A 25,581-nucleotide genomic window follows, 5' to 3' on the forward strand; every position below is an offset into this window, starting at 1 on the left:
TGTGTAGCAGGCTGTTCACAGAAGCTATGTAGTAAGATAGAAGATTCTCCTTGGTCTGGGAATTTTGGCAACTCTGTGTCTATGAGCACGACTGCAAAACTTGCTCCAAATTTATCCATATTTGACAGATTCAGAGATTTCTCTTCTTGGTACAAGCACACCATAGATCTGCTGGTTCACGTGCTCTGACTACTTTCTGAGTAATTCACTGGTAATTGTGGAACCTCTGTGCCCTAATACAGAGTTGTAGTACATCTTTTGCACAAACAACAGATTTGCTATAAAATAAGGTGCATTTGTTTCACATGCGCAATTTCAGTTCTGTGTGGTACTTGTCCTGAATTTGTGAAATATAATTTCAGTCTGCTTTTCTACTTCTTGATTTCTGGGCTCTGTATCCATGGTATTTGTAATACGCGTTACAGTCTTCACATGAAACTTATTTGGTTACAAATGTTATGTTTTGGAGCTCTGGTTGCTCTATAATTACGTAAGCCCTATATAAGCCTAGTTTGTCCAGCTGCTTTTTAATCAGTAAACATACAAGTTTCTTATCCAATTCCCCATGCGTTCCACTGTCTTTAGAGAAAAAAAATGGGTGTTACTCTGCTTCATATTCCGTCTCTAGATAACTTTTTTTCTGATGCTTGATGTTGGAATTTGGGACAGTGAGAAGTCATGGGTTTCAGAATGAATTCCAAATTAGGTTCTGGCCTTACAGTGGTTACTTGTCTAGATGTACCAGCAACAACAGGACAGCAATGACTCTGTGTGTTGGTACTAGTGAAAGACCTAGGAGGGATGTCTTCTTCCCTCAATGATGCATGTGCACACACAACACATCAGTTTTATGTGCTAAACAGTCAGTTGTCTCCATAATGAGCCGGTTGTAGTCTATGAGTGGCTACAGTGTATAGTCTGTTGTGTTAGTTCTCTTTTGCAAGGGGGGATTGAAGATCAGTGCTGGAAGATTAAATGCTCTGATTGCCTTACTGTGATAATAGGCCTACGCAAATACTCTGAAAGTTTTTCTTTTGCTGTTTGTCTACAGTGACCACTGACTTCTAATTCCCAGGGGTTTTGTCTGGGATAAGGAGGCGTTAGCATATCAAACTAATCCTCTGCTGTTCCATTTTGTGTATTCAAATTCTGAACATTGTATGTGAGCAACTTATTTTGAAATTTTTGGCAGTACTATTTTATACAAACACAATTCACAAACTGTTATAACTTGTCTGGTTTCTCAATCTTAAAATGAATAATTAAACAGTACTAACAGTTCTGGCTTGTTACTCAGAAAGTGGTCATTAATAGGCTTATTTGTGCCATCCCTTACAGACAAACGAAGCCGGCATCTTGGTGCTGATGGTGTCTATTTAGATGACCTCACTGATATGGATCCAGAAGTTGCTGCACTTTATTTCCCCAAGAAGTATAAGTCCTTTCCTTATATTTTTACTATTTAAAGAGCTCTTGTCACCTTCCAGATTTAGATCAAACTCTTCATTGCCAGCCAGATAAGACCTCTTTTTCAGAGTCCAAGCAGAGGTGAAGGTAGAAGGAAAATAAATCTCTGTAGAGAGGAATATTAGAGCTTTTGGAAGGCTCTGCATTTGGGCCTGAGAAGTGTGCTTGAAACTGATTTTCTATTTTGGTCAATTAAGCATCATATATTGATTGTGGGTTGTTATGTAATGTACACTGATGTTTGTGAGTGTTACTCATGTGTCCTGGGAGAGCGATTGGCCTTGGGATATATTTATCCCTGTGTCCTTGCTTATTACCGTGAAGAACATATCTTACTGTTAACAGTATTACCACAAAATTATTGCTCTAATGTTGTTCTACTGTGAGTTATCACCTGTAAAAATGAGTGTTAGAAAATAATTTTTGGAAGACACATGACAGATTTATTTATGAAAATATTGCACCCTGAACAGACAGTTTCCAACTTGTTCCAATCTTTATTAGAGCCTCTTATAACATTTATAGTCCTCTTTCCACATCATGCTCTAGTCATTTGACTAAACTCATTGAGCAACAACTAAAGTAGCTTGTGTATTTTATTTTTCTTTCTTCCTTGCTTAAACTCAGTTGTTGTAATATTAGCATTTCAATAAAACTGAGAAAGATTAGTAATATGGAGAAAAAAGTTGGGTTGAAAATTCCTTTCTCAAATGCATTCGTATAAATCTGGAATGGAAAGCAGAGTTTGAGCCTGCACTTTGTAATAATGATCTCATGTATATGCAGATTTTAAGTGGGTATAATGATTTATTATTTTGTAAAATTTTAATCCTAGTAGTTTTTATGTAGTGTATTTTTTATATATATACATGACATATAAATACACAAACATATGCATCCTTTGTTTTGAGTTTAGCTATCAGTTTATATAATTAATATAAATTAAATAATAAACTAATATGTTTATAGTGTTAAACATATGTTAATATGTTTAACTTGTTCCTGTGTGGGAATAGTTCTACTAGTATAAACTCTGTTTATACTAGCATTATTATTCCTACTAAGGTTGTACAGTTTATTGTCTTATTTTTCCCTCTCTCTTGTAAATAAGTGAAGCTATAATTATACATGCCTAGTTTAGGCAAGTAAGCAGAAGCAATCTAATGTTTGAGGATATGTGAGTCCTATACTACTTTGTTTAAATTTTATGGCAAAATCCGGCAAACTTTCTTTCTTTTTTATTTTTTCTTTCTTTTTTTTTGTAAGTGTGTGTCAGATGTAAACTGTTTGTTGAAGGGGGAGAATTTGGGAATGCATATGTGAAGACTGAATTCCTGATTTTTCTTTTCCAGTGGGGATAATACCCAAAGCAAGAACACGAACGACACGGGGCCGCGGTCTGCCAGCCACTCTCCCCAGTCTGTTGGGAGCTCAGGTGTTGACAGTGGAGTTGAAAGCACCTCGGATGGAATTCGAGATTTGCCCTCCATTGCCATTTCTCTCTGCGGAGGCCTTACTGACAACAAGGAAATAACCAAAGGTACAGAATGACCTTCTGAATTATAGGCACGTGCTGTCAGCCAAGTTTTAGCATCCGAGACCGAGGAAGCAGTGCCCTCCTGTGGCTGCACTCAAGAGTGTGTTGAGAAGATAAATACTGTCCCTAAAATGTTGTTTCCTAGAATTTTTCACACTTAAAATAGTAGTCTTATATAGGACTTATATTTTTAACACACTTCAATCTGCTATATACTATTTTTTTTCAAAGTATTTTATTGGTATTTTTATTTCCTGATAATAATACGTTTCATGTCACAATAGTGTTAATAGTACTTTTGCCACTTGATACAGTATATAGGTAGGAAACTCCCCACTGTTGGTATCAGGAGTGGAAAAAAGGGTCTGTGAATGGGGATAATAGGAGGAGGAGTTGGAAACTCTAACCTGAGTTCCTGCTCTACCGCCAGTTTCTTGTGTGACTCTTAGATCATTGTGCTTTAAACTTCCAGCTGCATAGCGTGAAGATAAATGGATTAAGACTGGCAATTTCTTCAGTTTTGACAATCATATGAGCCTGATGCTACACTGATTGCTGTTCAGAAGCTAGTTATTAAAACATTTCAAATATACTGTGATTTGTTGGAGTTGGATTTGTTATCCGGATCACTTGTGAATTACATAGACTCTTGTGAAAGGAGTTACAAGCAGTGGAAAGATTGTTTATGAGTAAACATCTTCATTTTGCTGGTGGCCTTACAAGTGATAATTAAGTTTCTGGCTATAGATTTACATATATGTTGAGCCCATCGGTTCCTTCTCCTAACCTAACCTAATCAGAGGATCGATGAAAGGCATGACAAAGTACTTCCTTGCCTTGCTTAGAAGCCTGATTTTCCTCCTTCACAGTTCCATCCTTGAGCTTTCACTTAGCTCGTATTTTGAACAGGAAAAACACCCCAGCACCTAACAAAGAAATCCTCAGCATCTCCTGAGACTGAGAGTCTCTGAACATCGTGCTTCCCTATTACTGCTAATCTCATCACGCTAGTAATGAAGGGCTGACCCTGAATGTGAAGCCAATGCGTCTGAGAGATGCTAAGAGGTTTAAGTTGGCCCATCTCTGGCATCTCTAAATGCATACTTTATCTATGTAATTTTTTCCCCCCACAGAAGAATTCTTAGAACACGCAGTAACATATCAGCAGTTTGTGGACAATCCTGCTATCATTGATGACCCTAACCTTGTGGTTAAGATTGGAAATAAGTAAGTATATTTCAGTAAAAGAATATTTTACTGCTGTAACAAACACTTCTGTGGCACTTCAGTGCATTGGATCAGTTTCACCATAGTTGAAAAAATAGATTTTGAATATTTATAGCTTAGATTCATCCAGAAAGAGTCAGCCATCTAGTGAATTCAGGCTCTTCTAGTTACCTTTCCTCCTTTAAATTTAGAGTAAAGAGCAGTTTCAGATGACCTGTTACAGCTAACTGACACAATTTGAATTTCAAGAAGCTAGTATTAAATGCTGATAGTGTTCACACTCAATTGGCAGACTAAAAATGAAATAGGATATGAACTTGCTAAGGCTTGCCCTGAGCCAGTTTGAATAATTAATATTTATAGGGATATGGCAGTCTGCTCGCAAGCACTCTGCACCCAGCAGTTTGTCTGTATATACTGAATATTTTGCTAATAGGCCTCTATGGAGGCATGGCTTTTCAAGACTTGTTAAACTTCACCCACCAAGTGTGAGACTTCCATTTCTGTAAGGCTAAGGCACTATTTCATATTTTTCTATTGCTGGCAGCTTTTTGGAGGGTGTTTTAACTTGAGAGCTCCTTGCACCTGGCACACAACATTACAGAGTAAAGGAGGGATCATGGCCTTGTACTGCCCTTAGAGGTTGGTTACCTTTAGTCATAGACATCGCTCATCCAAATCTGACGTGCCTGGTGCCATGTGATAGTTCGTGTTGTGTATGTTACCACCTCATACCTGACCCTCTCTGTGGTCTGAGGTGAGTCACTTACTGCTTCCCTGCGGTAGTTCTCTGAATTTGATGGTAATGTTTACCTGCCTACTGATACGTTGGGAAGAGAGAGGAGTACTTAGTGAGGATCTTACTGTCATGTTCTCTGGATGTCGTGTGAGCTTTTGCTTCCCTAGGCACATGGATGGTAATACTGTGTTTGTCTACTATCTGTAACAAGAGTCGACCCATGTTCAGCACGTAGTAGCAAAAGCTTGACGTCCTACAGACCACGGCCCCTAACTTTTATGTAGTTCCTTGATGGAAAAACAGTGAAAACAGCTTGTAAAAAATGTAGCTCACGCTATGATAATGAGGCATAGTAAGGACATGAGGAAGGTACCACAAATACCCTTTCTGCTTAAGGACCTAGCTTTTGTTGTGTGTTTTGAAAAGTATATACTGTAAATACCTGTGAACGTACTGTGGAGCAAGGTGGGTTTGCTATTACTGGTACAGGCCAGAGTTTGACCTGTGCAAAAGGCGCTTCATGGCTTTAACTTGCCAGATGATAAGTACTAGGTGGATTGTGAATTGGAACCTTGGGATTACAAAATGCTGTAACTGTCTCTCTTGCATGCCCAGGTACTACAACTGGACGACAGCTGGTCCCCTTCTGCTGGCAATGCAGGCTTTCCAGAAACCTTTGCCAAAGGTGAGATTGAACATCAAGGTTGGTCAGAGCAGGAGTTATGACATTCTGCCATTTATTAAGGCAGAGAAGAGAGTTGTTGTACAAAAGAATCTGCACATCAGTAATACCTATCCACACGTAACTGTCTAGCTTATGCTAAGGGCTAAATAAGCAGGACTAAATCTGGTCTGTGAATTGTGTTTATTTGCTAGACTAAGGTCATTAAAAATACTTTGAAAGAGGAAAATTTCCTGTTTTCCTGCATTACTATGAATCGGAAACATAAATTATAGTGACCCATGTTAGTGTTTGCTGTAGCTGAATACTTGGTGACTGCTTTCTATTTTATCTGTATGCAGTGTATATTATAAAATAAAAATAGAGGCCAGGAACTTTAACCTCAGGGAATAAGCTTTAACTGCTAGATGAGGAAGGTCTGTAGGTTGCTAGTTTTCTGTTTCTCTGTTGGTTGTTCATAACCAACTTGGGTAAGTAGCGGCAGATAGCTATGACTATGTTGGAATGGTCTGTATGATTGGGAAGGTTTACTTGGCTGAACTGTACTTCTGAAATTAAAATTACTCATTTATGCTACTAGTCATCCTACTGGTTTTCTTAATGACTTGTTAATTAGAGTTTTGATTCGCTGTAATAATGGAACTGAGGAATTGAAATACTAAGATGCTTTATGAAAAAAGGCCTTACGAAGTGATTGAAAAATGGAGTTTTTTCAAAAAAAACCTGTTCATGTTCTGCAAAATACACTTAAATACATGTCTAACTGCATGCATGTGAATTATCTCACTAAAAATCAATAGGATGTCTACTTGAAGTTGTCCATATGTTTGAGAACTCCCTTAAATTGTAGCCATTGTTCTCAACAGTTGCATTTCATTCTCAGTAGCTCCATCTGCTCCTTGTTTTTCTTATTTTTGTTTAAAAAGTTCTCAACTTCTTCGCTCAACTTTATTGCTCTGTCATTTCTTTCTTTTCTCATATACTTTAAATAATATAGTGAAGAGAACCTATGCAAACACTGCAAAAAAGGGATGCATTGTCCCGCACATTAGCTGAACTCAACCCTTCAACCCTCAGTTTTAATTGCTAAGAGTTCTTGGAATCTTTATTTTTTATTTTTTAATAAAAAATTGCTAATTAATGTCACAGTTTTACTTTAATGACTTATTATAGGGCATACCAAACACTATGGCCACCTTTACTGTAACATTTTTCCCCTTTTATCTTTTGCTTGCTCTCTAAGTGAAAGAATTCAGCTCTCCTTGTCACAATGCATAAGGCTCCAGTCATTATGGGCATTGAAAGAAACTTTTTCTCTACCAAGCTCTAGTATATACAACCAATGAAAAATAGCCAGGGTTTAAAAAAAACAGTTGTAACATTGTCAGTCAAATTCATAGCATCACACTAAACTCATAAAAGCTAGTAACTTCTTTGATTTTTTTTTTTTTTTCCAATCTGGTGATTAAATATGAATGTTGTAGTTATTTTTAAATGAGAATAACTATCTTGCATGGGGGTTTGTTACTGTTTTGCATGAGAGCTCCTTCAGAAAGTGATATCCTTTTTTTTTTTTTTTTTAACATGATTTTCAGTAAATAACTTCAGCTTAAAAACAGTAGGTTCTCCATTCTAGACATTATACTAACACCTGTTTATGCTTTTTTTTTTTTCTTCTTTGATTTTATCTGTTTTTCATTTTCCTTTTAAAAATACCATAAGTATTCATGTTTAAGTTACTTCAGAGCAGCACTGGATACCATTAGATTTTGCTTTAATAGAATTTATGGTCCACAGACAGTATGTTTACTTTTATTCTACTTATTATAAGTTAAAATTGTGTGTTTGGCACTTTCTTTCATTTACATATATCAGGTTGTCCTTTGTGTTGGGTTTTTTTTATGTTACCATCCATTTATCACAGGCTACTGTGGAATCTATAATGAGGGACAAGATGCCCAAAAAAGGTGGAAGGTGGTGGTTTTCATGGCGAGGGAGGAACAGCACTATTAAAGAGGTAAGTTTAAGAAGCAAGTGAAGTTTCCCTCTGGTTGCAGTGGGAAGGCTGGATACCTCCATGTTCATCCCTCAGAACTTTGCTTCTGAGAGTAGCTCAATGTTCAGTTTGACTGAGGATATACACATTAAGATGTTTAAACGGTGTCTGAAGTTTGATTTCTTCTGACTTCAAAAGGCTTTGGATCAGACCCTACCTGAAATATTTGCCTGCAGTGTTTTGGTTCTGCATTTATTTTCGTTACACAAATGTGAGGCAGTATTACCTAATGGATTAAATCTGTGTTTGGGAACTTAAAATCAAAGAGCTGTGCCACTAATTTAATATTTTCTTCTAGATTTCTGCAGCTTTCTTTTGATAGTTGAAGAACAGACATATTTATGAGTAGTGTGAGCTGTAAAATTCATCAAAACCCAAGATGGAAAATTGACTATATATTAGTCTTTAAAGTCTTTCTGAATTTTGTTTCTGAGCATTAAAAGTTTGTGGTAACAGTCTTAAAGCCATGGATGAACATTAAAGAACAATGAAAAAAGCAAAAACTTTATATGAAATATTGATCTCCTGTCTAGACATATTTAATCTTTAAAGTTGGCTAATAAAACCTCTTCATTTTAATTTATACTATTGAAGCATTAGTACTTGAGGGGAGAAAATTACTTCTAATACATTTTTATGGTTGTGCCTCAGTCAATGAACTTTTTTAGCCTAGCATGAAATAACCATTATACTGATCTGTGGGTATGAGCTTCAGAGCACGAGACTTTAGTTTTCACAGTTTTGTTGCAGTTTTTTAGAATTTCTCTCTGAGTGGATGTATTGGTTATCTCTTGAGCTGCGGCAGCTATAAATAAATAGGGGGAGGTGTTATCGTTTGTGTGTTTCAAAACCATTCACTATTTAAAAATCTTGTGGGATTAAATTAATAGAGTTTAGCATCTACTCAAGGTAAAAGCAGTTTGGAAAATTTTATTGGATTAAGAATTTTAATGGTTCTATGAAAGGTAGTTGTATTTTTTTTTTTTCCTTTTCGCCTCTTTGCTTTTTCAAGTGAAATCTAGCTATCTGAGATGCATGAACTGTGAAGTTATGGGATTGATCCCAGAACTTCAACAGTGCTAGATGTGAAATCTGATATTTCTGTACTTCTTCCATCTTAATTCTTGTTCCGAGTTTTATATTTGCAATTTTTAATTCTTTGTGCAGCCTTTGTTCTTTAAGAAAACTGTGAAGTTTTGTTTTGCTTTGTCTACAAACAAAGGAAACAAACATGCAGTTGATTTTTACCAAGTCTGTACAAGACAGAATTCTGTTTTCTAATATTTTCCTAAAAACATTTCCTGTCTGCCCCACAGGAGATGCATGGCTTCTCATACTTGTATTTTTGCAGGAAACAAAGCCAGAGCAAGGCATGAGTGGGAGTGGACTTATAGGAGAAGACTCTTCACAGATGAGCGTGGCAAACAGGTACCCCCAAAATTATCTGTACCTGAAACGAGCAGGAGTCACCATTTAAAAATGAAAGCAAGCCACCTCTTATAATTTGATAAAGAAATACCGTGTCAGTGAAATGTGTTTAATTTGTTATCCGTTGCACCAAATAAGTGCAGGTAGGAAGGCTCTACCCATGGCAGGGTTGCAGGCCTTGTGAGCGCACTCTGACATTTCTGTGGTTTGGCTGCAGCTCCGTGTTACCCATTCCAGCTCCGTGAAAACAAACAATAACTGGAGCAGTTCTCTGAAGCTATATGTATTTCTCAAGAGTTTTCAAAGGAACGTCATAGATGATACCATGCTGTTGTTAGATCCCAGTTGCTAAAATTTATGATTTACTTACATTTATGGCCTGACAACTTAATTTGTTCCTGTGTATTTTGGGAAGTTCAAGGGCCTAAGACTGTTCATAGGTTTTTTTCACAGGCAATAGTCATGGTTTTCTCTTACTCTTTTTTCAAGGATTGTAGAAGTCTCTTCCTTCTTGTGCTCCAAACTAATTGTACTGTATGGCCAGAATCTCCCCTTCAGGAGGGTTCCGTAAGATGAGATGTAACTTGCCTTGGAGGCTTTAGAGGGATGAGTTAGCCAGGGATAGCTCTCCTACCTTGCCCCTTTTCTGTACATACAGGTCTTACTGTAAGGACAGCCTGGCTGCGTGCTGTTTGCACTTAGAGCTGAAAAGGGCCAGATTAAATATGCTCATTATGTTCACTTATGCTCATTAAGTTAAATTCAAGGATCATCTTTATGAAACAAAAAGGCATTAGCTGTCATTCTTTCTGGAGGTCAACAGTTGCAGTCCAGATGAATGTGCTGGAAGGAGGATTCCTCATTCTGTAGGAGACTAGATGTTATCTCAGTTGCCCCTCTGAGTTTGTGACAGCCACAGACTAAATCGGAAAGGCTGATTTTCCTTTTAAGGATGACAAGTGACATTTAGATCTGTTTCTTTTTACATGGTTGTTTAGAGATAAGCTTTAAAGTGGGATTAAGACTTCAAGCAGACTAGATTCTGTAATTGGTGTTCTTTGTTTAAATTTTAACTGACCTTAGAAATCTGTCATTAGGAGTTTATTGCTCTCAAGCAAAATGCGACAAGTGGGATGTTGAGTAGAGCTTTTGAGAGCCAGTGTTACAAAGGATAAGACAGGTTTTTAAATGTTGCTAGGCATAACATGCAGTACCTTGATATTGGGTCAAGACTTCCTAACATCAAACAACATCTAGGTGTGATCGAAATAAGAGGCAAAATGTTGATTGTTTTAAAGATGAGATTTGTAGGATCTGAAAGGATATTTTACCTTCCGCCTAAGGTGATAGATTTCTTTACTGTAGGAAAACTTATTTTCTGAAGAAAGATACCCTTACAAAAATTCTGAAAAAGTGGTTGTAACAGGAAAAAAACCAAAACTATACTGATGTGTATTTAAAAAGGATTGTGTAAAGCAACTCAGGTTTTATGACTTATCATCATATCCTGAATGGAGTAATCCTGCAAATTCTGGCAAAGAATACTCCAATGATCTAAAGTTGCTCATTGGAAGAGAAGGAGGAGTTATTTTCTATAACAAAATTTCCATGATGTGGACTTTTTTTTATTATTATTAATTGTTAATTCTTTGGAGGAAGAGAGAAGGGGTGGAAGCCAGCATAACAAACGCCTCTTTATTCTGGGAACTGAGGAATTTTTGTAGCTACAGTATGTAATGGGCATTACTTTTTTTTACCAGTTTGAGATTTTTGAGTCAATATGGCTGAAAACTACCTTATAGACACGTGAATGACTAGAACAATACAAGTATGAATAGTGGGAAACATGCGTGAATGAAAATTTGGCACTTCATTGATATATTTAAAGCCATGATGTGAATGACCTCCTGTGAGACAGTACTTACGAACAAAGAATCAATGACTTATTTGGTGACTCACAGTTAATGCATTTTTAATGGATACTGAGATGCATTTACTGACATGATAACATCATTTTCTCTGTGTGCAATGTTCCAGAATAAAAGATGAATCTTCTTCAAGTGATGAAGACCCCAGAGCTGCCAAACAAAACCTCGGGTCATTACAAACCAACTCAAGTCATCTCTCATTATTGTCTGGAATCAGTTACAAAAAAACACTTCGACTCACTTCTGACCAGCTCGTGAGTTAATTTTACCTCCTTGTCCTGAAATGTCATTTCTATAATGCAACATGAACAATACTGTTATTCAGGCTTGCAAAGCTTAATTAGCTCTTACGTCTTGCATTTAATTCTCTCTCTTGTTATATTGAAAAAAAGAAAAATCTTTTCCCTTCTCTTTTCAGTATTAAGCATGAATGTTGTACCTTGCAGCAAGTGCTGGGGTTCAGAGATTGGGAGACATGGGATCCCATTTAGAAAAATATCAAAATTAAATTCCAAAGTATGTATTTGTTACCTGAATAAGTGTACTGGAACCACATCCTTTTTTATTATGTATAAAGTGTATATGTTAACCCACAGGCCTCTCTTTTCTTCTTTTTTCCTCCTCTCCTTTCCTTTCCCCTCATTCATAGGCAGACAGACACATTTTATATAAATACAATTTTCTGTTAGTAACTTCTGAAAGACCTGCTTGTGAATTTACTATGAGGTCAGGCTATTAATTTCTCTGGAGCCAATTCTCTTCCTCTGTGACAGAGGTGTTTTGACTAATGTTGACAAAACTGTTACAGTTTTGTGTTCTACGCTTTCCAATTTGATCTGGAAAAATGGTCTGCTTCAGGGAAATACTCTTTGTCGTCTTATCTACAGCCAATTAATTTTCTGAAGGAAACCCACACAAGGCGTACAGCATTAAACAGCCCATCACTCACTGCCTGAATAGTTTGTAAGAAATGTAGAATTTTTCCCAAGAGACATATAGGATGTGTTGGTAATTTTCTATAACAAACAGAAAGCAAGGGTTACACAAATATATTGATACTTTTCAGATACCTTGCAGAAATTAGCTGAAGCTAAAGCTACTTTTAGATTGGTTTCTGGATTCAACAGTGAGCGAGACTCATCAGTTGCCCATCAGTTGTTCTGCATTCTCACCTCCTTTTCACTTTTTAACTCACTGAACAATTGCAGGGAAATATAAATGAGGCAATTAAAGTATTAAACTCCTGCAGTTTTTGTGAAAACAAATGATTAGGTCCACAAATAGAATTGAATTATAGAATACCAGGTTGGATGGGACTTCAAGGATCATCTGGTCCAACCTTCCTTGGGAAAAGTACAGTCTAGACAAGATGGCCAGCTGAATCTTAAGCATCCAATGTTGCGGAATCCACCACTTCCCTGGGGAAATTATTCCAGTGGCTGTTTGTTCTCATTATGAAAAATTTTCCTCTTGGGTCCAGTTGGAATCTCCCCAGGAGTAACTTGTACCCATTACCCCTCATCTTTTCCATTTGGCTCCTAAAAAGGGAGTCTCCATCTTCTTTGTAGCCACCCTTTAAATACTGGAATATAGTGATAATGTCTCCCCTAAGCCGCCTTTTCTCAAGGCTGAACCAACCCAGTTCCCTCAGTCTGTCCTTATATGGCAGGCTTCCCAGTCCTTTGATCATCTTGGTGGCCATTCTCTGGACCCTCTCCAGCCTGTCCAAATCTTTTTTGCATAGTGGGGACCAAAACTGAACACAGTATTCCAGGTGGGGCCTGACAAGTGCCGAGTAGAGTGGGATAATGACTTCTTTATCTCTGCTGGTGATACCCTTGCTGATGCAGCCCAGCATCCTGTTGGCTGCCTTTGCCACAGCAGCACGCTGTTCACTCATACTGAGCTTGTTGTCCACCAGGACACTCAGGTCCCCTTCCACAGAGCTGCTTCCCAGCCAGGTAGATCCCAGCCTGTGCTGCACTCCTGGATTTTCCCAGGTGCAAGACCTTACACTTGTCCTTTTTGAACTTCATAAGGTTCTTGTTAGCCCACTTGTCCCGCCTATCTAGGTTTTCCTGCAAGGTGGCTCTCCCTGCCAAAGTGTCCATTTCCCCACTCAGTTTGGTATCATCAGCAAACTTCACCAGGGTACACTTGATCCCATCACCCAGATCACTTATGAAGATACTAAACAGCATTGGGCCAAGTATTGATCCCTGGGGCACCCCACTTGTGACAGGTTGCCAGTTTGAAAAGTAGCTAATTACCACCACCCTCTGGGTGCAGCCTGTCAGCCAGTTCCCCGCCCACTGCAGAGTCCACTTGTCTAGACCGTAATGCATCAGTTTCTCTAGGAGGAGGCTGTGGGGAACTGTGTCAGAAACCTTGGAGAAATTCAGGTAGACAATGTCCACCACTCACCCCTCATCAAATAAGCACGTTACTTTGTTATAGAAGGCGATCAGATTTGTCAAGCAAGATTTACCCTTGGTGAATCCATGCTGGCTTTTCCCAGTCACATGCTCCATTTGACTTGTGGTAGCCCCCAGGAAGATTCATTCCATAACTTTCCCAGGGACTGAAGACAGACTGATGGGCCTATAATTTCCTGGATCCTTCTTTAAGCCCTTCTTGTAGATGGAGGTGACATCAGCCTTCTTCCAGTCTTCTGGGATGCCCCCCAATCTCCATGACTTCCCAAAGATTATAGAGAGAGGCATTGCATGATGTCAGCCATCTCTCTTAGCACCCTTGGGTGGATATTTTCAGGGCCTATCAATTTGTAGGGCTTAAGCTCCTGGAATAGTTCACTTACCAACTCTTCCTTTGCTGATGGTGGGTCTGTGTTTGCATCAACCTGGACTGTTGTTCCCAAGGCTTAGGGCCCAACAGTGCTGGTAAAGACACTAGTCTCTTGACCAGCGTGTTGGTAAGTGACACAGGAGACAGTGGGATGGAAAGGCAGGGAAGTGGGAGAGCTGAGGAAACTTGGTGGAGACTGAAGGGTAATAGGACATATGGTATAAGAGGTGGGTTATTATAGGAAGGAGATGTAATACCATAGAACACAAATCCCCATATAAACACTCTTGATTAGAATTCATGGAACTCCTCATTACCTACATTCTTCTCTGCATGTGTATCTATATCTCAGAATGGAAACCCCCCATAGATAGTCCCTATTCCGTAATTTGTTATTGTTTATGTGAACTTTTGGAGATTTTTTTTTTTAATATCCCTGACTGTGAAACAGAATTTTTTTTGTTTGTTGTTTTTGTTGTGCTCTATAAATCAATGCCTAACATACAGCACAGAGGGCAAAGCTCTGCTATCTTTATTTAGACAATAGCTCTGCTGAAAGCAATGATTCAGTGTGACCGAGGCAATGATCATCTGTGGCTTTGTGTTTGCACTGTGTCCATTTCATGCGCTCAGTTTGTTGATTATCTCGCTGATAATGTCTTGCAGAAAAGCTTAAAGCTCAAGAATGGCCCCAATGATGTGACCTTTAGTGTTACAACGCAGTATCAAGGCACTTGCCGCTGTGAAGGCACCATTTACCTATGGAATTGGGATGATAAAGTTGTTATTTCTGACATTGATGGAACAATCACACGGTGAGTTCATGAACAGGGAGAGGCTTTTTCTGCAAGGACAAGTTGTCCTTGGGACTAAAGGAAAAAGTAATTAACAGGAAATTTTGAGTCACAGAATCATCTTCTAGTATTTTTTTTTGGGAGGGGGCTTGGCAATTTTCTTATATTTGGCTTTCAAACAATGCAAGAATCATTAAAAAATTAAAAATTCAGCTAAAGGCACATGCTATATTTGCCCATTATTTGTCACCTATTGGTGTTTTTTGATAGTATTTACAGTAGTATTGGAGGACCTTCTGCAAAATCATAACCTTTTTGCTGCATCACTCTTATGAAGTGCACTGGCTACATTAAAAAGAAAAAACACATGAATTCTGTTTTAAAAGGCATTACTGGGGCATTCCAGTGAAAGACATTATTATTTAGAAGACAAGACTCTGAAATCAATGTCAGAATTAGAATTTGATGAAAAGTTTCAGATTAGTACTTTGAGTAAACCCCACAATTTTGGAGTGACCAAAACGATTTGCTCACTGATTTTTTTTTTTTTTATTATTATTTTATTTTTTATTTAACAGTGGGGAAAACAATTGTGGGTGGAACAAGGAAACGCATAATAAAAATACAGGCATTTTATTTTGACCTTTTAAAAGGAAATATTTAGATTTGTTTCAAAATCAATTTCTTTCAAAATCAAACTTGGCTATATCTAATTAGGAAAAAGAACAAAGGAGAAATAATTTCCAAGAGCAATCTGGGGTGAATTAAAATACTTAAACTGAAACTCTTTTCTTCCTTGTGATTTATTCATTGTAGAGCAATTTTTTTTTGATGCCAACATAAATTAATATTTCCCCCCTTTTGTTTTCTTAAGCTTCTATAAAGTGAATGGGATCTACTCCTCTCTACTGTTGAGCTGACCAGAGAGTTACTGAAGCACTTCACCTTATAATTATAATCACCTGATATAATAACCTTATAATTTGCAAATCCATCCTAAGCCACTGCTCAGTGTTTTCTCTCTAAGATGCAAGATATTCAGGGTGTGGATTTCTTTCTGTGTATCTGTATAGTTCTTAGTCAAGTGAGGTGCTCATTTGTTTGAATTTCTAGATGTTATTATAGTGTAAACAATTTTATCTTATATAAAGTGGGAAATACATTGAAACCAGTATAACTATTTCATAACACTTTATATGTGAACAACTGCTGGCTTTATGTGGAGAAGTTATTTTGAAGTAAGCTAGAATGTCACTTCTTATGCTTGCAATTTCCCATAAATCTCACTTATGGGTAGATTTGGTTTATTTAGAAAACACTTAATGAAAACCTCAAAAAGCATGCTTAGTACTGGCTGGCCTACTACACAGGTCTGATTGATAGCCCGTGTAGATTTTAGATTGATAGATTGATAGCCATAGAGCGTATGCTCTAACTTCCACGTTACCTTATGGGTCACGAGTTTGTCCATGAAGACAAGTCCTGGGGTACAAGAGTAATTAAAATAACATGGCAAAGGATGGGCATGTCAGCCCATCTCAAAAGAAAGGAGAATAAAATCATCCATTCTGATCACAATCAGTACCTTACAGAAAACCTTGTTTTCCTTTGCTGCTAGGCAAATAAGTGGGGTTTGTATTAGCGTCATCTATTATTATACATATTGGCTTTCTTTCAGTTCAGTTATATTGTTTTTCCGTTACTCAGGTCAGATACTTTAGGTCATATTTTGCCGACTCTTGGAAAAGACTGGACGCACCAAGGGATTGCGAAGTTGTACCATAAAGTGAGCCAGTAAGTGTTCAGTAAATCTGTTCATGCATCTGTGGCTTGTGTTTATTCATTTGCACATAAAAATTTAAATTTCTCTAGGCTTCTTTTAACCTATAAGGGTGAGAATTTTATCCATGTCTCATCGCTTCAGTGGTGCTATGCAGTGTAAACATCTGCTGTATGATATCCAGAGCAAAACCTGCTTTGTGATGTCAAAAAGCCTGCTACCAATGAGGAGTGATTGATCTGCCAACCATCCCAAACAGATAGCTACACTTAGTTCCAAAGAATGTAGTAATTTGAATGAGTTGGCCCTCATGGCCAAGAAGGCCAACGGCATCCTGGGGTGCATCAAGAAGAGTGTGGCCAGCAGGTCGAGGGAGGTCATCCTCCCCCTCTACTCTGCCTTGGTGAGGCCACACCTGGAGTACTGTGTCCAGTTCTGGGCTCCCCGGTTCAAGAAGGACAGGGAAGTGCTGGAGAGGGTGCAGCAAAGGGCTACGAAGATGATTAGGGGACTGGAACACCTCTTTTATGAAGAAAGGCTGAGAGACCTGGGTCTTCTTAGTCTGGAAAAAAGACGGCTGAGGGGTGACCTTATCAACGCTTATAAATACTGAAAGGGTGGGTGTCAGGAGGATGGGGCCAGGCTCTTTTCAGTGGTGCCCAGGGACGGGACAAGAGGCAATGGGCACAAACTTGAGCATAGGAAGTTCAACATGAGGAGGAACTTCTTTCCTTTGAGGGTGGCAGAGCACTGGCACAGGCTGCCCAGAGAGGTGGTGGAGTCTCTGTCTCTGGAGACATTCAAAACCCGCCTGGATGCATTCCTGTGCAACCTGCTGTAGGTGACCCTGCTTTAGCAGGGGGTTGGACTAGATGATCTCCAGAGGTCCCTTCCAACCCTATGATTCTATGAGTTGCACAGTTGCAGCAAGTGGAACTTTTTTGCAAACTGAGAGTTGCAGCAGCATTAATGAATAAGATGCTAATACCCTCTCCTTTCTCTCCTTGTTGAGGAAATTGTGAAATGCATGAAGACTGTTTACCCCAGGGTGGTCGTTGTAGGTGGAATTCTTCTTCCCAATCTTGACTCACCTGTAGTCATGCAGGGATGAAATCTAAAACACATGGAATGAATCCCATTTGCGTGGGTTCCCTCTCTTTGCAGTGAGTAGAAAGGGAGTTTAGTGAAACAGCTTAGACTTGAGCTGTTTAAACATTAGGCTTCTAGTCAAGCAAGGTAAATCTTACCCTTAAAGTAGAGCAGGGTGTCTGAGTAGAAATGGATCCATTTGGGATATTCACTGCTAATATTGTTGTTGTTTTGTTATATAAATATTGATGAGCTTCGAAGACATTGATGATGATCTTTACTACTGATGATTATGCAATTTATTTTGTTATTTCTGTATATACATATTTGTTTTGTTTTTAATTCTGTTATTAAATTGCAAATTTAGGAAGGATCACTCGTAAAAGACTCTTGTGTCATTGGTTAATTTTGAGAGTAGTAAATGTCGCTTGAAGTGCAATTTAAAGGCATTGAAAGTCAGTAAGACATATGCTATGAAGAGCCTGAGGAACTGGCTCTTTGCCTGGCAACACCAGTGCGAGCTGCTGTATTATAGCTCAGGAGTTGATTTGCACTCGTGCCTGTTGGTCCACAGTAATAAATACCTTCTGTGCTGCTGTGTGGTTAAGGACAGGGATTCATCATCTTTATTTGTGGCTTGTACACTCTGTGTAATCCATGGAGAAAGACAGGCCTTTTCAAGAAGTAGCTGAACATACCTGAGATCTAATGGTGTTTTGAAAAAACTATTTTTTTCCATTGGGCTACGGTAGATCAGCTGTGCTTTAGGTCAGTGAATGTCATTAACAGAAAGAGTACTCTGGTATGACCTAGAACAATATACTCCAGAAAACTTGTGATATTTCCTCTGATGAATATGAACAGGAGAAGAAAGATTGGACTGACGCATGTGAGGCGGTGTGTGGGAATGCTTCTAGGTGAGCAAAGGCGGCTAGTGCAAGAGCACAGCTGTACTCTTGGTTCCCTGGCTACATTGCAATGTAGTCAAGCCACTAGGTACACTGAAGGCTCCGAGACAGAGAGTGTGGTAAGTTTTGTGACTAGCAATTGAGAGAAAAAAGGAAACGAGGAGAAGAATTAATTGATGTCCGAATGGAATCGGATGAAGTATCTGATGTATTCTGATGTTCTGCATTCGGATTTTAACTTTTACCAAGGGGGTTACTGATTGCTGTCTGTTTGGGTTGATATTTCTGCTTTATGCAGAAAATTAAAATTGGTTTTCTTTTATTACATTAAATTCAGATGTTCTTATATATTCAAATTACCATAAATTTTTGAAGAGCCTGTAGTACACATCACAACGGTCCTCTTAGCTAATCTGATTTTTTTTTTTCTGTGTACTAGGGTTATGCTAAGGTTCATTTATTGCTTTTTGTTTTACGCGGATGATGAATTGTAAATTATGGATGATGGAATCTAAATTGTGGCAGAGACACTTGTTTGTGCTTTCATTCTGTATAGCCATACGTGATCACAAAAAAGACAGGACAGCCTGGGAATTCACATGCTGAGCAGTATTTAGTTCTGTGTATAACCTCTGCATTACACTTGGTGAAAATGTTAATTAATTTTTTTAATTACTGTTGTTATTTCTGTGCCTGCCAGCATTGTCAATTGTTAGGGCTTTGGTGATCATAAACATAAGAGAAAAAAATAGATTTGAGTCATGTTGTTTTTCAAATTACCAAGTTAATTATGTAAAGGCTAGATATTACAGCAGAACACCATATAAATGTTCAATACTTAGATTTAATGACCACGAGTGCACTGAGTACAGTATTTCTTTATTTTATGAACAAGAATTTCATTATAGGACTTGAAGTAAATTGCTATTAGGTTGAACCAACATCACTGGACTCTGTTCTATCATGAACAGAACCAAGGGTAACCTGTGACTTCTGCCAAAACTTTTATTTCAGTGTCAAGTCAAAGATTACTTCTCATACTGTGTTTTGAAGTTCAGATTTGCTCCAACTTCAAGGAATGTGCTACTTCTGCACATAGACTAGTCTTTTTTTGCACGGGCTCAAGAGGCAGGAGTAAACACTGTTAATACAGCAAAGGCTAATACACCATTTTCTGCTTTATGCCAAGTGTTTTCCCCTCAGCATTAACTGAAATGACATCTACTAAGGAGTATGGTTCCACTATGCAGGGGCAGATAGAAAACCATAAGAAGTCATAAGCCATGAGAAGACCAGAGGTAAACGAGCCCTGTTTAGATGTAAATCACTAACTGCAGTGGAGCTAGATGGATTTTAATTATCCAAGGTTCTGGCATAAATGTTTTTATTCCTTTGAAATAAGTCTAGGTTAAAGATAAGTCTGTTCAACCGTCATGGTTATTTTTACAAGAATCAAACCTCCCAAAACTATTAACATCAAAATACCAGCTTTATTTTTACAGTAATTTCTTCTTTTATTTCTGTTCACAGAAATGGATATAAATTTTTGTATTGCTCAGCACGCGCTATTGGAATGGCAGACATGACCAGAGGATACTTGCACTGGGTCAATGAACGAGGAACTGTGCTGCCTCAAGGGCCACTCTTGCTGAGTCCGAGCAGCTTATTCTCAGCTCTTCACAGGTACTGCAATGTCCCTTTTATGCAAAAAGAGACTCGGAGGTTGGTGGAGACTGAATTCTCAGGTTTTTTATGGGAGTACTTGAAATCATTCATAATGGTTTTTTTCCTAACGTTTTGGTGCAAAATTTAATTAAGAAGAAATTTTATTAAAGAAAGACCAAAATCCAATAGAAAGTCACATTGCTTAGTTTATCTCTTAGACATGCCTCAATATGCATCTGTGCACTGTCCTACCTGTTGACTTCATGTGTTCAACATGGTGTGTTAATATTTAGTTATGGGAAAATGTGAACATTTTAATAACACTCTAGTCTTGACTTGTAAGGCGTTCCCATTGGCATAAATATTTTTTTGTGGAAGAATATTACTTTGTGGGTTTTGAAGAAATTCGTGGGAAAATGAAATGAACTTTTAATACTCCTGACTGCACTGTGGTATTCTGCGTGGACAATATTCTTTCTAGGTGTTGAACTGTAGTAAGTGCATAATAATAGCACAGATCTTGAATATCGTACCTTCTTCCTAATATAGTGAAGCATGTCAAGTGATTACTGAAAATATTTTAAGCTGTTAAAAGCTGCTGTGACAGGATATATTTCATTAGAATTTTTAATAGAAGGTTGTTCAGACGTTCTCCTGATTGAGTGACATGCTACAGGCTGTCTTACCAGTCATGTTCTAAATATAAGAGGCTGTGGAAGTATTACAGTGCACTTCTCAGACTGATTAAATAATAAATGCAGTGAAAGGGTAGTTACTGTTATCTTATGCTCCTCATATCTAGAAATACATTTAAAGTGATACTGTTTTCGTATCTTGTTTAGACAAAAGAATGGCCATCTTTCAGTGTATACTACTGTAACTGCTGTGATGTGTGGGCAATGACTTCGTTGTTATCTGTAGATTTAATCATTGTGGGTTTGAGGGCTCTGAGATCAGGCATATGCTGAGACTGAGGAAAGATGGTTTTATTCTTCTTTTGCACCTTCTCAAACTTTGATTTATACATGGAGCTGCTCTTCCAAAGGGCTGTATTACTCCTCTGAAGCTTCTGTACTATTCACATCTTCCTTGACATATGTGTTGGTGCTAGGATGTGGGATTCTGAGCTTCTGAAGAGCTTTTGTGTCGTGCTGGCATCTTCCTATGTTATGGGAACTCCAGACTCTGCCACCTGTTCAGTCTCCTTGCCAAGAGAAGCTGTTGTGAAAGGGCTTTTGCCCAGAGATGAGATAGCTCCTCTGTTCATTAATGAATGTGATATTCTGTAAGGAGTAACTGAAGAGAAATAGAAGATTGCTTTATTCCTTAACTTTTGCTAATTAGCAGTGATGGAGGACTCTGACTGTAGCAGTATCTTAACAGGCTGAGGTGCTTCTAGCACATATGGTAATTGCAATCCTTTTAAAAATAATGGAAAAAAAAAAGGCTATAAACAGTGAAAGCTAATATAATCTATGAATCATGCTGTAGTTCTCAGGAAGCAGTTTACTTGATGACAATTTATGTCTCATGAGGCTTTATTTAGCAGCTACTCCCTATAATCAACCATCCTTGCTCAGTAGCCATCTTTACAACATAGGTTTCAGTAGAAGTTCCCTTCTTTCAGAGGATTTATTTACTGTGCCCATTATGTAAGCTTGGGAATGCTATTTTGTCTTTGTGAGCACTGTGATTTCCAAACCAAGATTTATTGGAGAAGGTTGGAGGCTCTGTAGGAGTATCCAGCTAGGTAAAAATGTTGAATAGAGAAAATAAAATGGTTTGTGCTGTATTTCATGCGTACTTATTCAGTCTCCCTTTTTTATCATTTCAGGGAGGTGATAGAAAAGAAGCCAGAAAAATTTAAAGTTCAGTGTTTGACAGACATCAAAAACTTATTTTATCCTAACACAGAACCCTTTTATGCTGCTTTTGGAAACAGGCCTGCTGTAAGTATGAATTTTTTTCTATTGCAAAGAATGCAAAAGGTTGCTGTTATTTCATGGTTCTGTTGCATTAGAACCTACAAGCTTTAAATGGGAATTTAAATTTTATTATGTCCTATACAAAGGAAAATATAAGGGTTCTTCCTCAAAGATGTCGCAATGTAGGATGCAAACAGAGATGGAAAAGCAGCAAAATAACTATGTTACATCTGTGTAAATTGGCAGTTAAGCTGGTGTGAAAACACTGGTCTCATTTTAATCCACACTGATACAGTGTCAGTGAGATACATGTTGACAGACAGAAAATCTCTCAGATGAATATTGGTGAAATTTATACTTCAAACTCTAAGTACGCTCGAAAGAACTTGTATGCCACTAAAAAGTTCTACTTTGCATGGAAAGTGAGATGCCGTTTGACATGGAGAGGGGAAGACAGATTTCTGTCACCCATTCGAAGGCTGTATAATTGGGCTATAGGCTTTTCTTTCTCCTGTCCTAGCCCAAAAAATACTTTTATGCATCCAGAAAAGGAAATGGTCTCAGGAGCCTGGGCAGAGGCAGGGACCCTGGCATGTGATCATCCCTTCTTTTAAATTTTTAGTATGATCCAAGAGACTTTGTTGACACACAGGCAGCTAGCAGTTTCCTGGCAATTTCTTGATATGATTGCTGTGTTAGCTTGGGGCATGGACTCTTCCCAATGGGCATTTGATATAGCCTTATTGTGTGTATGTGTGTTTGTGAATGTGGGGCTGTGGGGGGTTGTTTTTTTTTTTTATGGGATTTTGGGTTTTATGAGAGGTGGCATATAGAAAGTTTAGTAATACTGACACAATGTTGAGAGACTTCCAAGTCTGAGAATGGGCATTCACCCTGCTTAGTTTACTAGCGTAGGTATCGTAATAGGTGTCTAAGGAAGGACAGGGGCTTTGTTTCACTCAAAACCTTTGAAAGCATCCCACTTTCAGAAGCATATATATATATATATATATATATATATGTATAAAACTTACTTCTTTAGATATTTACAGTTTCACTGGGCACCTAAGTTTAGATGCTAACTAAATTAGGCAGACGGGGCCCATATTTGTGCCCAGGAGCCCCACAGAGAATTTGGTTCTTCAGGTAATATCTTCTGTAGAAACACATGTAACAAGAAACCTGGTAACACCAGTGTGGTGTTTATGGCTAAAGGACATAACCATATGGCTAGTGTGCAGCTTGGGTGTATCAACCCTGTTTTGGAAGCTAAACTGGCTTAATTATATGCCTGTGTCATGGCCATGCAATTTGATCTTGAGAGAATGGTCCTTGACCCTTCATATTTCTCAGTATGATTAGCCAGAGAACATTCCAGTTGGTTACTTCTTTGTCTAGTTGGTGGAGAGAAATGGGACGTGTCTGGAGAGAGAGAAAGTACTTCAGGTTCTAGGTGACCATCTTTCTCCACTGACTCCATACAGGCGTAGTCCATGGACCATGGATTCCAGCCCCTAGCTGCTCAGAGCTGAGATATGTTCACTACCAGGAACATTGATAGCTTGACAAAATTATCATTATAAATGTGTACCCTGGCCATTGCCAGTGTGAACATGAACATTCAGAGACTGGGCAGTTGATATGCCTCAGTGTCGGACAGAGGTGCCTGGCAGGATATTTTGGCACCGAAACCATGGGTGTTGTAGCTGCGTTTGAGAGGATTCAGCATGCCTTTCTGGTGGGACTTTGTTTCTACACTTGTCTCATATTTTTGTTGGGGTTGCTGACATTTATGAACAGCAACTCTTCAGCTTCAACTTTTAGCAAATTACATTTTTAGAAGTATTATGTCAGAGAGGACAGGAGGTCCTCACTGTCCGATTGCTAGAGTAAGTCGTTAGATCATACATAGCTTAGCTTCCATTATCAAGGTCCCTTTAGACATATGGGTCTGAAATAACTTTTTAAACACTTTCTTGGGTTGGTATTATGGATGATGCCTACCTCTGGTTCCATTTTTTTGAACCTCAGGGAAATAGAATAAAGTCATTATTTTCATGCATACTTCAATAAAATTTCAAATAAAGCTGTAAGTTAACGTTTCTAAAGAAATTATTGGTAACTCACTCCTCTAATCGCTGTTGGAGTGCAGTCTTCAGGTGTGAGGTGTGCTACTGGCTTTGTGAGGATCAGGATCATCGCTGTCTCAAATTTCTGTGCTGCTTGTCTTGTGTTTTTTTTTTTTTTTTTTTTTTTTTTTTTATTTCCACAGGACAATCTCAGTGAAATTTCAGTACTTGTGTGTGTTACAGGTGTAGATAGTGCATGGACTGCCAGGATGCTGAATTCTTGAAGTGACTGCTCTTCACATTTGTTCAGTTACTTAATGTTTTGTTTTTTTTTTTTTTTTTTTGTAACAGTCTTTACAACATAGAGATAAAAATAATCTTTATATCTTCATTAACATTCCAGTCTTTCACAACCTCAGCTTTTAAAACCATGATTTATAATAGTAAAATGGAAGCTTGTTTTTGCTCTGATCTCCTGGGAGTTATTTTCGTCTTTGCTTTTGTCAAGCTTTTCTTCAGAACAGATCAAAACTTATGCACTGCTTTCCTTAAGAATTGTATTTCTTAGAAGATGTTCTTAATTCGGAGTTCTAATTGTACTTCCCAGAGTTGCATCTGCATTGTCTGCTGGGGCTCACTGCTGCTATGTTGGCATATATGCCTTGCTTCCCCTTTTTTCCCCCCCTTTGCTCTGACATGGAGTCAATATATGGCTATGGCACAAATCTGAACTGGGGAGCTAAGAGATGCTTCCTGGGTTTTAATGTAGACACAGTTGTCATGACTTCCTTCTGTGACCTTGTCCTTGGAAACCAATCACTGTTTCATGTGTCAGTTGTGTTTTCACCTCTGTGCACTGTTGCAAGATACTTGATACAATGCACCCAGGAAACAAAATATTCTCTAAAGAAAAATGAAAGTGCAAATGCCTTTACACCAAATATCATTAGTTTTTTATTGAATGTTACTTTTGCGTCAAGGGAAGCTACTGAAAAAAATGAATGTGATTTTGATCAATAGTTCACACTGAAGTGGCAAACTCCTTACCTAGCTGCAAATTGTCTGTTTCATGAACATTTTGTTAGACTGACCTCGTTTGTAACATAATGGAGAATTTCAAATACACAATAACTAGATAAATTTAGTACCAATACTGTGTGAGTATGTTCTTCTGTGTAATATAGTCCAGCAAGAATAAACATTATTGTACAAGGGCAGAATCATGATTTTTCTTTTTTTCTTCTTGTCTTTTTCCTCTTCTGTTTAGGATGTTTATTCATATAAACAGGTGGGGGTTTCTTTAAACAGGATATTTACAGTTAACCCCAAAGGAGAACTTATACAAGAGCATGCAAAGACAAACATCTCATCGTAAGTAATCTCTTATCTCTAACACCTTATAGACTAAATTAATTTGCTGTTCTAATTTATGACTCAAGTTGCCCAAAGATGCATTTGATCTTACTAATGAAAGATTCCTTA

At 38.1% G+C, this 25,581-nt stretch overlaps 1 protein-coding gene across 2 annotated transcripts in view; it reads left to right on the forward strand.

Moving 5' to 3' along the window:
* LPIN1 (lipin 1) overlaps positions 1-25,581 on the forward strand; it is a 50,802-nt gene that overhangs the window by 20,937 nt on the left and 4,284 nt on the right. For both annotated transcript variants that reach the window (XM_063330487.1, XM_063330488.1), the window contains 12 exons: positions 1,339-1,432; positions 2,820-3,007; positions 4,138-4,231; positions 5,586-5,655; positions 7,577-7,669; positions 9,060-9,136; positions 11,174-11,318; positions 14,536-14,684; positions 16,371-16,457; positions 19,971-20,123; positions 21,940-22,054; positions 25,367-25,470. In XM_063330487.1, coding sequence (XP_063186557.1) covers positions 1,339-1,432; positions 2,820-3,007; positions 4,138-4,231; positions 5,586-5,655; positions 7,577-7,669; positions 9,060-9,136; positions 11,174-11,318; positions 14,536-14,684; positions 16,371-16,457; positions 19,971-20,123; positions 21,940-22,054; positions 25,367-25,470 — 1,369 coding nt within the window. The remainder of the gene's footprint in view (positions 1-1,338; positions 1,433-2,819; positions 3,008-4,137; positions 4,232-5,585; positions 5,656-7,576; positions 7,670-9,059; positions 9,137-11,173; positions 11,319-14,535; positions 14,685-16,370; positions 16,458-19,970; positions 20,124-21,939; positions 22,055-25,366; positions 25,471-25,581) is intronic.

The sequence above is a fragment of the Chroicocephalus ridibundus genome, chromosome 3 (genome assembly GCF_963924245.1).
Source record: "Chroicocephalus ridibundus chromosome 3, bChrRid1.1, whole genome shotgun sequence".
In the NCBI taxonomy this organism is placed as follows: Eukaryota; Metazoa; Chordata; class Aves; order Charadriiformes; family Laridae; genus Chroicocephalus; species Chroicocephalus ridibundus.